At 44.6% G+C, this 15210-nt stretch overlaps 1 protein-coding gene across 1 annotated transcript in view; it reads left to right on the top strand.

Moving 5' to 3' along the window:
- The window catches only part of adgra2 (adhesion G protein-coupled receptor A2), a 38588-nt gene extending 23849 nt beyond the window's left edge, over positions 1–14739 (top strand). The window contains exons 3-19 of the mRNA XM_083912040.1: positions 5494–5565; positions 6593–6664; positions 6766–6837; positions 7649–7812; positions 8208–8421; positions 8590–8754; positions 8833–9031; positions 9135–9284; positions 9383–9544; positions 9864–10064; positions 10229–10418; positions 10898–11106; positions 11186–11313; positions 11392–11515; positions 11599–11747; positions 12479–12568; positions 12719–14739. Of these exons, the coding sequence (XP_083768166.1) occupies positions 5494–5565; positions 6593–6664; positions 6766–6837; positions 7649–7812; positions 8208–8421; positions 8590–8754; positions 8833–9031; positions 9135–9284; positions 9383–9544; positions 9864–10064; positions 10229–10418; positions 10898–11106; positions 11186–11313; positions 11392–11515; positions 11599–11747; positions 12479–12568; positions 12719–14138 (3781 nt within the window). The 3' untranslated portion in view covers positions 14139–14739. The remainder of the gene's footprint in view (positions 1–5493; positions 5566–6592; positions 6665–6765; positions 6838–7648; positions 7813–8207; positions 8422–8589; positions 8755–8832; positions 9032–9134; positions 9285–9382; positions 9545–9863; positions 10065–10228; positions 10419–10897; positions 11107–11185; positions 11314–11391; positions 11516–11598; positions 11748–12478; positions 12569–12718) is intronic.
- The last annotated feature ends 471 nt before the right edge of the window (positions 14740–15210 follow it).

The following is a 15210-nucleotide window of genomic DNA, read 5'->3' as shown; positions in this document are numbered from 1 at the left end:
TTTATTTTTGCATCTCCCCTCTCCCAGCTCACTGGGTCTCTTGCTGTTCCTCCCCCTTCCTACTCTCTACAAGCTGTGGTCCACCTACTGGCTGAAAATTCACTCATGGTCATGACTCTTTGTTTTCATTGATAAATTGAATGAAAGTCGTTTGTTCCTGTTTCCTTCCAGTTAAAATGTGTCCATTGTTTCAACTATTTGTCTATTAATTCATTGGAAAAAAGGTGTTCGTTAAGACTTTTGGGTCGTTCAGATGGAATGACTGACTAAAACGAATTATATTACTTCATGAATATTTTTAAGATCACTAAGTAGAAAAACAGGAACAAAATAGCATTTCACCATCTTTTCCTTCTTCCCCTCTTACCGTGAGAAACTCTGACTTTACATCATCATTTTCTTAAGAAATAATATGATGTATGTCCTATTTCTGACTGCTGTGCTCTGGTAGATCTCATGAAAATCTACAGAGCTGCCAAAGCGGGCATCGCCCCCTTCTCTCGCTCGCTCCAAAAGCCAGAGCTGAAGTCAATAACAGTCCGTGGTTCCAGAGTTTTCCTTGGCAGAATAATCTCCAGCTCGTCTTGCTGCAGACTATAGAAACATATAATCAACTTAGAACATTTTACACTTCAAATAAAAGTGTATATTGCTATTTCTGTGCAGTTGGATCCACAGTTTATGTTACTGGAAGTGACAAGCAGAGCTGAGGACGTTATTCATTTTGAAGTGGTAGTGAACGATCAGGTGGTGATTGTTCAGGTTTGCCAATATTATAGTATGCATTTGCTCCTTTAGCTTCATGGCTGCACCACAGAAATTGGTTTCCAGATGAACACAGATGAAATGTTGATTAAGTATATCTAATCTGAGAGGAACCAGAAAAAATAAAGAAAATAATCTTGGGAAGGGGCAGCAAAGCAGGAAATTAGTAGAAAAACAAGAGCTCGGCAGATCCCGGTTTCCTGTTTGGGGGGAAGGCAGGAGTACGTTTGGGGCCTGTGTTACAGAGCCCCCATTGTGAGCAAGTGTGTTGAGGAGTAGGGAGGTGGGGTCTGCGGGGCCATACACAGGGCCGGTTTTGCTCAGTACTGAATCCCCTTACCCACCTGCCCCTCCCTACAGGGGAAAGCTAGCTAGTAAAAAAAGGAGAAAAAGGAAACTGTAAAAATAAACGAGCAAGGGCCTCTGTTGGAGACGCCAACCAGACAGGAAATGACACGCAGCTCAAAAATGGTCTCCATCGACCTCTGTCAGGGACCAAAGTGCCAGCTATCCCCCCCCCTTGTTTTTTTCCCCAACAAACCTTTAGTCACACACACACACACACACACACACACACACACACACACACACACACACACACACACACACACACACACACACACACACACACACACACACACACATATATATACATACATATATTTCTCTCTTCAGGCAGTTGCTTATATCAGTTTGCAACAAGATATAAATACATTTAAAGTTTATAAATTGGCCCTGTAATGTTATGTCTTTCCATTAAAAATTCCAGGAACAGGAAATTCTTGATTCCAGTCTGGTGATAATGAGTGGCCATTCCCTGGCTTCAGTCATTTTCCCAGCTCCCTCCGGGGTCGAGGCCTAAACAATGTCAGTGGAGCACTCCAGTCCCTGCCGCTGTGCTCCTGATAATGGAGCACTCCACGTCTGGAGCGCTTTACAGACCATGTCTTCATTATTACCCTCTCGCTGCCCTACAAGCACGTCGCTCCTCTCCAGCCTGCATGGGGCCCAGGTGCTCATCCCATATACCCACAGAGAAATGACTCTTCAGAATGGCAGAGGACCAGCCCCATTGACCAGGAGGAGTTTGTGTGTGTGTGTGTGTGTGGGGGGATTCTTATGGCAGTCGCTGGTGTTAGGCTCAGCGGCAGCAGACAATGGCCCCTTCTGGGCTGGGAGTGAGCTTGAATCTGTCACAACCCCATCACACAGGCCACATATGACGAAGGGGATGAAGCACTGCACTACCAAGGTTACAAAGCATAACTCAAAAAGGAATAATAATGTGTCAACACCAATCATGTAGCTTTTTGAAGAAGTACATATTGCTAGCTGAAGATAATGAAAAAGTAATAGCTACAAGTTGCAACTTCTAACCTTTTCAACTACCGGTATGATATTTTCATGCTCAGCAAGCATGAGGCTTTGAACTATTTCTTGTCTCTGCTTTTATCCTCTTGCTTGGTGACAGCTATTGTCATCAGTGTCGAGGCCATTGAGCTGTGAAGTTGTCATCAGGGAGGGCGCTGTCTACTCCAGAGGGCACAAAAAGTCATCGCCTGAGTTAGAGCTACTGCACTGCTGGTTTGAAATAAGGTTGGAAACAAATCTGAGAGTCTGGGTGAGTGGCGAGGGGCAGCAGCACAGATTTAGCCTGGATTATGGCGCAGGGCAAGTGCTTGGCTAGCGCTTCAAGTCCTGTTGACTCTGGTGAGCTCCTCCACATTCCCCAGCTTGGTGATAAGAGAGTGTATCAGAAGTAGTGAACAGCTGATACTCTTCAGGCCAACTCACACACAGTGCTGTGACCTCTGAAGCCGTGAATAAAGGAGCATATTGTAGGAAATGCAGATGTGTGATGATGTGTGATACTTGTTTTTCTAGTTGATGGCTGGTTTTATCACATTGGGCAAAAGGTTTATCTTAAGAAAGTTTGAGGTGCTTATAAACTACACACTTTCAGCGTCATGTGCCAACGTGTGGCTCTCAGTGCCTTTCACTGAAATAAAATCTCTGCGGCTCAGTTAGAGAATGCGTATATGCTTTAGGTAAGTTTCCAGGTAAATAATGCAACACAATGCAATATCTCCTAAGAATAGTAAAAACAATATCCTATGCATGCATATATTTGTGCATGTACATTTATGTCTGCATGTTCTGTCTATTCAGATACCAAAGGAATGTTTACAGTTATTCTTGCATCAAGTACCTATGCACTTAGTGATGTAATGTGTGATTATATTACATTATTAAATTTGTCCTATTTACTGTCTGTACAGTGGATTGTGTAATTTACTGTAATTTACCATTTTCCTGTCATAATAATGTTTACAATGTCTATAATGTAAACATTATAGCCTTTATGTTGTAAGGTAGTTTCATTGAAATTTAGATCAACTTTGCTTCACAAAAACATATAAATAGTTCAATTATTAAAAGTTGAGAGGCCTAAGGCGCATGAACTTAAAGGACTCCTCCACAGATATTGCGCTGAATTCCTAAACATGACTAAACTTCTGACTCATGATGGACAGTGAAAGAAAAAAAGGATCAAAAATGATGCAGCCGAACCAGACAAATCATCTTTTTTATTCCATGCATTCTTCTTCCTCGTCACCTGTTGCATACATTACCCGCAATGCAACTCGACCTCCAACAGCTCTATTGAATAGGCAGGCATGTTATGCTGGCAGTAGCTAATGTAGCCTTGAGCCAGTACCTACTTTACTTGAGAAAAAGTTAGATAGACATGAAATCAGGAGATCTGAAACATACTTTGTTCCAACACTAGATGCACATTTAAACCGTTACTTTCTGAAGACATGTTTTAAATTAAGATTGTTATCTAGTAGCCTAATCAGGATTTGGTGTTTACATGGTTTCTTGTTTAGGATTGTAGGATTGTCTTAACCCCATTACAATATACAAGGAGATCAGTGTTTTGACAGCAAATGCGCATGTGTATATGAATGTGAAAAGAACAGACAGGGTGGGAGAGACGGTCATCAGAGAGAGGAAATAGTGGGCAGTGCCTCGTCTTTCATCGCTGCTCTAATGAGCCCCGGAGCGCACAGACTGGAAACAGCAGTATTGTTCTCTGATCAACAAATCCTACACAGCTACTCGCATTCAGAGCGAGACACACAAAGATTACCACATACACTAAGGCCCACACACACATACTGGAGAGTATTCTTGTTCTCAAACACATGCTCCTCTTCCATTTGATTGGTCAGATCAACTTCCTGGTCAGAATCATAAAGGTGTGAACGTCTGGACCTTTTTAAAAAGCTGTGAAGTTTTTGCAAAGTGACAAGCTGGCATGCACTCAAAGAGCTAGACTGAGCTGTCCATGGCTGCCTGATTTGAGAAATACACAATAGACCTCAGTCTTCGGTCCAAGGCCAGATAGCTCTTGCTCCATTATTATAACACAACTCCCATCTATTATATATATGAGCGATGGCTCAGCGAGAGCAAAACCCCTGATCTCCAACTCTATCCCAGCCATACCGCATGGACTAATTCTTTACGGGAAGTCATTTTCTAAAACAATTTCCCTCCCCTAGTTTGATCAAAAATAGCCCATCTCTTGGAAAGCAGACAAGGCAATGCATAAGAGATGCCTGAGGTTGTACATGGTGTGAAGCAGCGTGGTCGAGAACATTGCTGATGGATAATTTTGGTGGAAAAAAGCACCAGAAAGTCCCCTGAGGTTTTGCGTACCACAGTGGTTTCTTGGGTATAAGTGAATTAGACAAAAATGCAGTCACAGCGTTGATGCTTTTGAGCTCCTGGAAGGAAATCTTCTTCTGTGATCAGATGGGAATAGGCATTTTTCATGCTGTACTGTATAGGAACATGGATCGCATTCCAACAGCGGCCAAGTCCTGCCGATAACCATTTGTCTCCTGACCTGCTTTAACCTCTTTATTCCCACCAGGCCAATAATAAAAAAAAAAACTGTCTTGGATTCAAAATCTAATGCAGGTTAGCTGATGGAGAGGGACATCTGGCTGAATAGTTAAACACATGGGTGTGAGTACGGAATGGGAAGAGGGTGGAGAAGAGTGCAGCGGATGGTATGAAATTAGAGCTTCAAAGGCAGTTCAAATCATTAATATTTATGGTTTGCAGTGACCACCTTTATCACGGGAATAGTTATTTTGAAACAAGCTGAAAAATGGCTAGCAATTTAAGATACCACTAATATTGTATTTGCTCAATTATCTGCAACTTGCTAGCCTCGAGCCCAGGTGGCTGATGGGGTAATACTACCTATCTCTGTGCAGAAATACCCTGCTGTGTCCCACTGGGGAGCCAGGTGTAAGAAATGCGTCTCCAGCAGCCGGTTAGCTTATTTAAGCATTAGGACTGAAAATAGCTTTCCTTGCTTTGTCAGGCGGGCAGTTTTTGTATATGGATTAAACAAACAATATAACATGTTCATTTGTGAGCTTTAAAGGTGCTGTTAGGTTGATTTAGTTTGCTTCCAACATAGCAAGGCTAGCACTTTTCCCCGTTTCCAGTCTTTATGCTAGGCTAAGTTACTCGCTCCAGGTGCAAATTTGCCATAAAGACACAAGAGTGGTCTTGATGTTCTCATCTAACTTTTGGCAAGAGGAAGCAAACAAGCGTGTCTCTCAATGTATAACAACTTATTTCGGACATGTCAACATCTTCCCTGTATGCAATTTCTCATCAACCTGATATTTTCTTTCTCTGCAGGGACCTCAAGCACAACCTAATCAGCACCATCATGCCTGGAGCCTTCCAGGGCCTGTCAGAGCTTCGGAAACTGTAAGTAGACATTAACATGATTCACGGGGATCAGAGCAGCAAACATAGTAACAGAAATCCTAAACACAGGCATGGAACTTTTGAATTCAGTTGTTTGGTATGAGACTAGTAGTTGGGGTACTGTTCTTTTTTTTTAATCGTCTGAGCAGCATTCACAGTCGTTTTAGAAAGAGACAGGCCCACATATCCCCTCACATTTATCTTAAGTAGATACTGTTTTGGCAGCTCATGGCATATGTCATGTGTCCTGTCATTGAGCTCCTGGTGTTAGTGTGACAATAAAGGCCTCCTTCACTAAGTGTTTCTGATCCTTGCGGGGGCCCTGCAATGTCATCTCTGGTGCCACACTTCCACCACGGTGGAAACCTCAGAGCCGCGCAAAGGCTCCTCACACGTCACTGGATGTGACAGGGTGGCTGTTAGCTTACTACCGCCGCTCACTCATTGTGTCTTTGGACACCGGTGTCTGGTTGAGGCGTGGGGTTCGGAGCTGGTCGTCTGCGCTGCACCGTGTGACTCCCCTTCCCTCCTCCCCCTACTTGTGTTTTCCCTGCAAGGTCTGGGGCTTCTCAAAACAAACAGGGGGAGATAAACACATGCTCTGGACAGCTCTCTGCTGGGTAGTGTCAGGGGTGCAACAGAGCAGATCCCTCTCTGGCTGTGGCTATACATCACACTCAGAGGTGGACGGCTGAACAGGGGCCCTGCTTTTACCCCATCGGTGATAAACCTTTACAGGGGTCTTGTGGAGTATAGATAAGGGAAAGTGGTATTGACTGTGGGCATGCTTATTTAGATGTTTAACTTCCTAAGCTTTCTATCTGTGGATACAAACTATCTATTATTATAAACAAGACCAGGAAGATAGTCCTGCACAGTTTAACCAGTATGTTAGATATGTGTTTCATCTGATATCACAAAAACAACATGGCCATTAAAAGAGTCAAGACGCCCCTATCTGTGTCTGAGACGAGTAGTCCTGATTCAAAAATAACCGGCACATTCCTTTGTCTTTTCACACTTTTAGGGACCTGTCCAACAACCGCATTGGCTGCCTGACTGCAAACATGTTCCAGGGGTTGACCAATCTGACTAAACTGTAAGAGACTGATAAACTGATCCCATGGAAAATATTGTACTCTCTGTGTTGCAAGGAAGCTTTAGAGTTAACTTGTTCACATTTATCTTGTGCGCTGCCAGGAACCTCTCTGGCAACATCATATCGACCGTGGATCCAGGGGTGTTTCAGGAGCTGCCGTCCCTCAAGCTCGTGTGAGTATTAGACACTGGCGGTGCTCTCACAGCATACCATTCCATATTTGAATAAAACAATAAATATTCTAGGCAAAAAAAAATAAAAAATATATATATATACATATTTTAGATTCTTATTTATTTTGCCTAGGATTTGCTTTTACAACGACTTCAAGCCTGGGGATTTATTTGACGCATACTTGAATCTAGATATTTTCAACTATGTCTTATTTGTAGAAAAAACGTATTTTAACCTAGGCAACCGTAAATTAAAAGATAATTCTGAACAAACGATGACAACAAATGAAAACAATAAATCTGTTATATTTAAAGTTGATATATTATACACATCTCCAGGTTCATACTTATATTTGAGTTTTTTACTAGAACATGTCCTGATAAAGCCCACTCTGCTCTGATTGGTCAGCCTTTCCGGGTCTTCGGTATCTCTGGTATCTGCGCTCTCAGCGTCTCTGCACCGTCATTGCAGCCGGAGAATGACTGTAAGAGCACTGTAGCGGCACTTTCTACCTCTATGTAGTATAGTTGTGACATCACAACTGTACAGAAGTTCTGGCGGCTCTTTTAAAGACAGTTTCTGGATACAGTCTGTGTGCATTTCTTTGTGGATTGAGCGTTTTGATACTATAACGGTATGGCACCTTGACCTACTTTGTAAAAAAGACGTGTTAACCTCACTTTTTTATGATTTGGGACCTTTAAATATACATCATGTCTGATATTATTCCAAAAAGAGAAACTAGACTGTAGAGATAACACTGTATTTGAGCCAGGTACAGTGATTATAAATAATCACTTCTCTTTTCAGGAACTTCAACTCAGACTACCTGTCATGTGACTGCGGGTTGCGATGGGTCCCGGGATTCTTTCGCAGCAGTTCAGCCCGGTTGGGGGATGAAACCCTGTGTGCCTATCCCAGGAGCCTGAGGGGAAAGCCCCTGCGTGGACTAAGGGAAAGCCAGCTGAGCTGTGGTAAGAGCCTGGCTAGAATGAGGCATATGAATGAGGCGGTTCACCGCCTAGCTTCAGAGAACATTGGCTTGTGAATGACAATGACAGTGCACACATGACGGCGCTCAAGATTGTCCCAGTATTTTTAAGGATTACTACACCAAAAGGGGTTGAAAGAGATCAATCCCAGCAGCTCAGCAGAGTCATATTTCTAGAAGTATCAATGAGCCGTGCTGACAACTAATCCTGTGGGTTGCGTTTACGAATTGCTGCTGTCTGCATCCAATCTGCTCTTGAGTCATAGTAGCTTCTTCCATATAAACCTTTAGCTGAGGAAGAATAATGAGAGAGCAACAGAAATAATTCAGAGTGATTTGTAATGGTCCCATCTGCATCTTTCCCACCATATTGCTCAGACGGACCTCTGGAGCTGCACACCCTGTCGCTGCTGCCGTCCCAGCGTCAGGTGGTCTTCAAAGGTGATCGGCTGCCCTTCCATTGCACTGCCGCCTTGGTGGACAAGATCACCACCATACACTGGCGTCACGATGGTCAGCTGGTGACCTCTGACCCAGAGATGGGGGTCCAGCTGGAGAACAGTGTGCTGCATGACTGCACCTTCATCACCAGGTACAGAAACTGAAGTTACTCAGGCAATCTGACTGCTGTAAAGATGCTATTTACATTCAGATATTTATAAGCTTTTCTTCTTGTGCGAAGGAATTTTGAGCGATCATACACATCGGAGCATGTGGCGATAATGTGTTGTAATGAGCTGTCTCCATCCTCTTTATCCAGTGAGCTTATTCTATTCAACGTACATGTGGAGGCCAGGGGAGAGTGGGAGTGTGTGGTTTCTACTGGGCGGGGCAATACGTCTCGCAGTGTTGAAATAGTGGTGCTAGAGAACAGTGCCTCCTTCTGTCCAGAGGATAAAGTTGTCAACAACCGTGGGGAGTTCAGGTTAGTTACAGTTGCAGTGATTATTATTACATACCTAAAGAATCAGCGGTCTCACTCTTCTCTGTTTTAAATCCCCAGGTGGCCTAGGACTCTGGCAGGCATCACCTCACATCAGTACTGCCTTCAGCTGCGTTACCCCTCCCTGTCTGTGGAGGGAGGTATTGAGCAGAAAAAAGCCTCTCGATACTGTGACCGCTCTGGAAACTGGCAGGAGGGTGACTATTCAGACTGTCACTATACTAACGGCATCACCCGTGTCCTGCATACGTTCATCCTGGTCAGTATTTGTTAGGTTTACCACACTGCATGGTTCCTGTTCGGAAAACGCAATGTAGATTTTATTACATGAAATCACACCCTGTCCTATTTTTGCTTTACAGAGGCCCATCAATGCATCCAATGCTGTCACTGTGGCACATCAGGTGCGCACATACACCCTTGAGGCTGCGGGTTTCACTGACTCAGTGGATGTGTTGTATGTGGCGCAAATGATGGAGAAGTTTATGGAATATGTCAGACAGCTGCGAGAGGTGAGAAAGATTTAATTGCATATTTATAACGCCTATACACAGCAACGCCTGGATGACATTACTACCCTTTTACTATAAAATGTATGTGTGTGTTTCAGTTGTCAGAGGTATTGGTCGAGATGGGCAGTAACCTGATGCAGGTGGATGACCAGATCCTCGCCCTCGCCCAGAGAGAAAAGAGAGCCTGCAGCTCCATAGTTTACTCTCTAGAGACATTGGCCTGGCCTCAGCTACACGGTCATGCTCAGGACTTTTCCATGGTATGGACTTGAGCTGATCTTTTCCATGGCATCACAAGGTTTTTTAACAGAGCAAGCTGAGCACTGAGTATATTTATAGTTCACTGTGACAACAAGATATATATGTGCATATGTATGAAGTTTGGGAGTCGTCTGTGAATTTGCAACTACGGTGTAAAGGTTCATATTTTTAGTTATATTCACAACGATTATGCCAATAAAACAATGGGATGTCCAGAAAGCAAAAAAGCAAAAGTGTAAATGCTGTCAATTATCTGGATGACCGAAGAACACATGACAATACATCTTTACCATTTATATTGGATTTTGATACATGCAGGTGTCTAGGAACATTGTCATGGAGGCCCACTTCATCCGACCAGCCCACTTCACTGGTATAACCTGCACTGCGTATCAGCGTCGCGAGGTCTCAATAGGCAGCCCTGGAATGGAAACGTCAGATTCCACTCATGAGCAACAGCTTCGTTTTCGCTGCAGCACCGGCTCCCATAACACCTCCCTCAACAATTTTCCCCTAAAGGTGAGGCATGAGAACCCCTTATTGCATCTGCTCGTAGCTACTATTAAGACATACTGTGCAACATCAGTTACCTATTCTATCTGTTTTCAAGTTAGTTATAAGGGGGTACTGGTGGATTTCAACATTAAATAAAAAATTTGTATGTGTGCTTTAATTTTCTACAGAATTCAGTAGCCCTGGCCTCTGTGACACTCCCAGCTACTCTGTTTCCTGCTGATGCTCCCGCAGACTGTAAGCTGCAGTTCGTAGCCTTCAGAACCGGCATCTTTTTCCCTATGTCTGGGAACTCAAGCAACACGGGGGAACACTCTCGCCGACGTAGCGTCAATACTCCTGTCATCTATGTTGGCCTAGGTGAGGAACCCTCTCAGCCTATTTATAGAAACTTTTAAAGAAAAATGCACCCTGAAATACTTTTGGAAAGACTCTTAGCATTTTTAGCATTTTTTCATTTTTATTCTTGAACATGGCCGTATAAGATTTGACATCCTGCTCTATAATATCCCAAATAAGTTTCTGGGGTCCAAGAAACCCCCAAAGGTTTGTATGGATTTTTCAACAATTTGAATTTAAATCTGAATATACTTTATCTGAGCTACTAGGCTAAAATTGACTGCTATCATTTTAACTCTTTCCACCTACATATAAAAAGCACAATTATTAACAGTCTCTGGGGGATGTTGAGAATTATTCTTGGAATTGTAGAAACAATCAAGAAATAAAAGAAAATAAGCTGAGTGAAAATAGAATAGACATCACAAACTGAACTATATATTTCAATATAAGTATGTATGACCAATTTCTCAGTTAAATTCCCACCCTTTCTGTACCAGATGGCTGCAGCACGGGGAACCACTCAGAGTCCATCTGGGTGTCGCTGCGCCACTTGTCCCCTGGTACTGATGCTGTGGCAGCCCACTGGAGCCTGAAGTCTCTGGAGAAACAGGGGAGCTGGAGCCAGGAGGGCTGTGAGCTGGTCCACAGTGACAGCAGCACTTCAACGATGCGCTGCTCTCGGCTTGGCAACTATGCTGTGCTGCAGGTAGGATAGCCTTGAGTAGTTCATTTATCATTCATCCACAATCGGCAAGTTTGAATTTGTATGATTTTTTTCCCCCTAGGAGGTGCCTGATTTCCCCAACTCCACACCCATCTCTGTAAGGGTGCTCCACCCTGTGGTCTATGCCTGTACCGCAGTGCTCCTCCTTTGCCTCTTCACCATCATCATCACACACATACTACACCACAGGTACAGCAGTGTAAGTGCATGAGCAGACCTTTATCTGCTATTTGCTTCTATTCCTGATTATTTTTGCTCTCTCGACAGCTCTATTCACATATCAAGAAAAAGCTGGCACACGTTACTGAATACCTGCTTCCACATTGCTATGACCACAGCAATCTACGCAGGAGGCATAAGCCTTACCAGTTACCCAGTGGTTTGTCAAGCTGTAAGTCTTGAATATACACAGTCTTCACATTCTGATTAGCGGTGTGTAAGTTTGATGTCTAAGCTGACTGTAACATGTGACAGGTGGGCATTGCCTTGCACTACTCCTCGCTGTCGACCCTGCTGTGGATTGGAGTCAGTGCCAGGGTCATCTACAAAGAGACTGTGTGGAGAATGCCACGGCAGCCTGAGGGAGAGTCTCCTGTTCCACCTACTCAGCGACCTATGCTCAGGTCAGTAAGCAAGCCACAACGCACCTTCACCCACTCCCTGTACTATGAGATTGTTGTTTGCTGTCAATACGGTTTATGTTTTAGACAGATGCGGGAGTTCTTGTGCATGGCCACCCAAACTGTGCAGCATCAAAGTGGGTCATTGTGCCCAGCAACCAAAGTCCCTCTGTTTTGAGGGAACCTCAGAGGGACATAAGAGAGTAATGCTGTAAGGCACAAAAAAGCTATAAGTCTATATCAACTCAGAGTGGGGGAGGGGAGGAATGTATAAACCAACATAACAGAAGCAGAGGGGGTCGTCATAAATCTGAGAAGGGTGATTCAGGGGGTGAACTGTCTTTCCAAATAGTCCTTTCTATTTCTCCTCTCCTCCCTGCCCCTGTGATCCTGAAGCTGCGATCATACACTGACCTCGCTGACCCTCCTGCCAGCCCCTTTGTTGCCCACTCAGTCACATGGGATCAGGCTGCAATAAATCACAGACTTCTGGAGCCTATACTGACCCTGTAACCCTCTGCCCACTATGAAGGATCACACAGCTATGTCCAGAATATAGGCAGCCAGAGAGACATAAAAACACAAATAAGAAAATGAGACAGACATGCACATGTTCAAAACATCGTAGCAGCCAAAAGTTTTACAGCGTCCCGTGGCTGAAACAAAAAGTACTCTTTCTCTCTAAAACTGCAGTTGGGAAGTCATGTTTGACATGTTTTTGTCTGTTATTCTAGGTTCTATTTGATAGCTGGTGGAGTTCCTCTTATCATTTGTGGGATCACTGCAGCTGTTAATGTCAACAACTACGGTGACAACAGCCCTTAGTAAGCACTTCTTTTCTTATCCTTGAGCCATTTGGCCCTTGACTTTGTTTTGTTTGGTGCTGGAGTGAATAATTCTGTGTGATATGCTGAACACACAGACATGTCCTTGTTTTGCACTGACCCTCCTGACTTCTTTTATGCCTCTTGCAGCTGTTGGCTGGTGTGGCGCCCCAGTCTTGGGTCGTTCTTTGTCCCTGCAGGCCTAGTGGTGATGGTGACCTGGATCTATTTCCTGTGCACTGTGTTTCGCCTGAGGCACCGTGTGGCCAAAGAATGCACAGGAACCACCCTGTCCTCTCCCGTGACTGAGAGCCAGCCTGCGCTGGCAGGAAGCACCAGCCTCCTCTCCACAGACTCAGCAGTGGGACCTATAAACGTTGTCGTGGCGCCAGAGGACCAGTACTCGCTGAAGACACAGTTCTTGGTGCTCGTCGCAACCCACTTCCTGTTTGTGGTTCTGTGGTGTTGTGGAGCCATGGCAATGTGGCTGACAGGGCACACTAGCTTGTTGTTTAGCTGTCTCTATGGGATGGCTGCCACAGTTCTTGGGGTGTTTCTGGTGGTTCACCACTGCTTTCGGCGTCTGGATGTGCAGGCCTCGTGGCTGGCATGTTGCCCAGGCTATCGCAGCTCCCATCCTATATCTACTTACACGCACACCTGCACTACCGGGAGTGGAGTGCAGACCTCTGAACAGGGATCACAACTTTTTATCAACTGCCATCCACCAGGCGACTCTCATCACTCCTCATCAGCTCGGTCATCTTCTACGCCAAGTGGAATCAGCAGTGTGGGCCCCGGACCCTGCAAGCTCACCAACCTGTTACAGGTGGCACAAGACAATCCAAACAACACTTCACGTGTACCTGCAGGCAATCATACCAGCACCAGTACAGACAACACCACAAAGCCAACAAACAATGTTCTGCCCACCATTAACTCTGCAGCCCCAGTGCATCCCCAGAGAAGGAAAGTGAGTAGCAGAACTAAACAAGGAAGTAGCCAGTATCACCATAGGGGTGAGGGCAGAGGTCACTATCGTCTGAAAGCTCTAAGGACTGCTGGAGGTGGTGGAAGCCTGGGAGCTTTAGGACCAAATGGTTTAGAGCACCTCAGTTCTTCACATGTGGTTCACAAACAGGCCACAAGTGAGAACGGCAGCATCCACCACAGCCTCTCTGAGAACCAGGCCAGCCCGCTTACCAACGGGAAGCGCGTTGGAGAGTCGGTGGCGACCAGCCCCTCAGAGGGAAGTGATGGGGGCAGCAGCGGGAGTCGCAAACCTTTCCCCCTGCTGCCTTCTATGGCCAGCAGAGCAGCGTTGCACGGCGCTCAGAGACGATGCGCCAGCAGAGACAATTTGAAACTGGCTGCCGCTGTGGAGCGAGACACTAAGCGCTGCTCTTACCCTTTGAACAGTGTCACCACCACTGTGCCTGGGGCCGCTGCCCCGAATGGCACCCTCAAAAATTCAGTGCTCGAGCTGGAGCAGGACATGAGTGGCACAGACCAATCCCAGAGCTCCGTCGGAATGAAGAGTGGTTTGTGGAAAAGTGAAACCACAGTGTAACCTATACTTATATGTGAACTTCTATGCATGACCTTAATGGACTCTTAAATGATTGGGTTATGTTTTAATGGTCTCTTGATTATAATAATTATATAATTTAAGATATAAAATCATGAAGGCATCCAGGACCCTAAACTGGTACTTTTGCCCCTGTAGCATTGTAAGAGTTTGCTGTGAAATGGTAAAAAAAAAAAATAACAAGGCAGGTTTTTTTATTCATTTTCAAAAATAAGATACTCATTTATTTTATTCATTTCACACAAAAAAATGTATAAGATATCTCTGAAATTGGCATGTAATGTTGATTTTGGATGTCTAATGCAAGCTTTACTGTTTTATTTGTGATTTTCTATGCATATGACTATAGCATGAAATGGAATGCAGAATGGTCCATTTCCAAAGTACAGCTTTATGTATTTAATCTGTGGACTACTTTTCACCCTTATGTTTGCAGTTTGCTTCAAGTAAATGCTTGCGAGTGCTCATGTATGGCTGTGTGTGTGTGTGTGTGTGTGTGTGTGTGTGTGTGTGTGTGTGTGTGTGTGTGTGTGTGTGTGTGTGTGTGTGTGTGTGTGTGTGTGTGTGTGTGTGTGTGTGTGTGTGTGTGTGTGTGTGTGCGTGTGCGTGTGCGTGTGCGTGTGCGTGTGCGTGCATGCATACAGTAGGAGAGTAATTGCATGACTGTGGCTGTACAGAATCTGAGTGAATTAAAAAAAGCTATGCGAGACTTTTGAAATGATAGAAGTGTTTCATTTTTACCAGCTGCAACGGCGATACTGTTATTTTCACCTTGTGAGTCTGTATGTGTGTGTGTGCCTGTGTGTTTGTGTGTGTTTCATCATGGCAAAATGTGGTCCTTGAGACTGGAGATACTGTAGTGGGAACTACCACAGTCGGGGGGTTAGCAACACAACCGTGAAAAAAATACATTCACGAAACGCTGCAGGTGTGTAGTTGAGATCAAAATGAAGGTCAAGGTGGAAGATGGGGGTGGTCCTGGCAAAGGCACCGGAAGTACACGGGTAGAAAGTAGTGAAGGGGCCATTTCCCTCCCTCCTCTTGTCTAATAAAT

The sequence above is a fragment of the Echiichthys vipera genome, assembly GCF_963691815.1.
Source record: "Echiichthys vipera genome assembly, chromosome: 4".
NCBI lineage: Eukaryota > Metazoa > Chordata > Actinopteri > Perciformes > Trachinidae > Echiichthys > Echiichthys vipera.
This window is presented reverse-complemented; position numbering and strand designations above follow the sequence as displayed.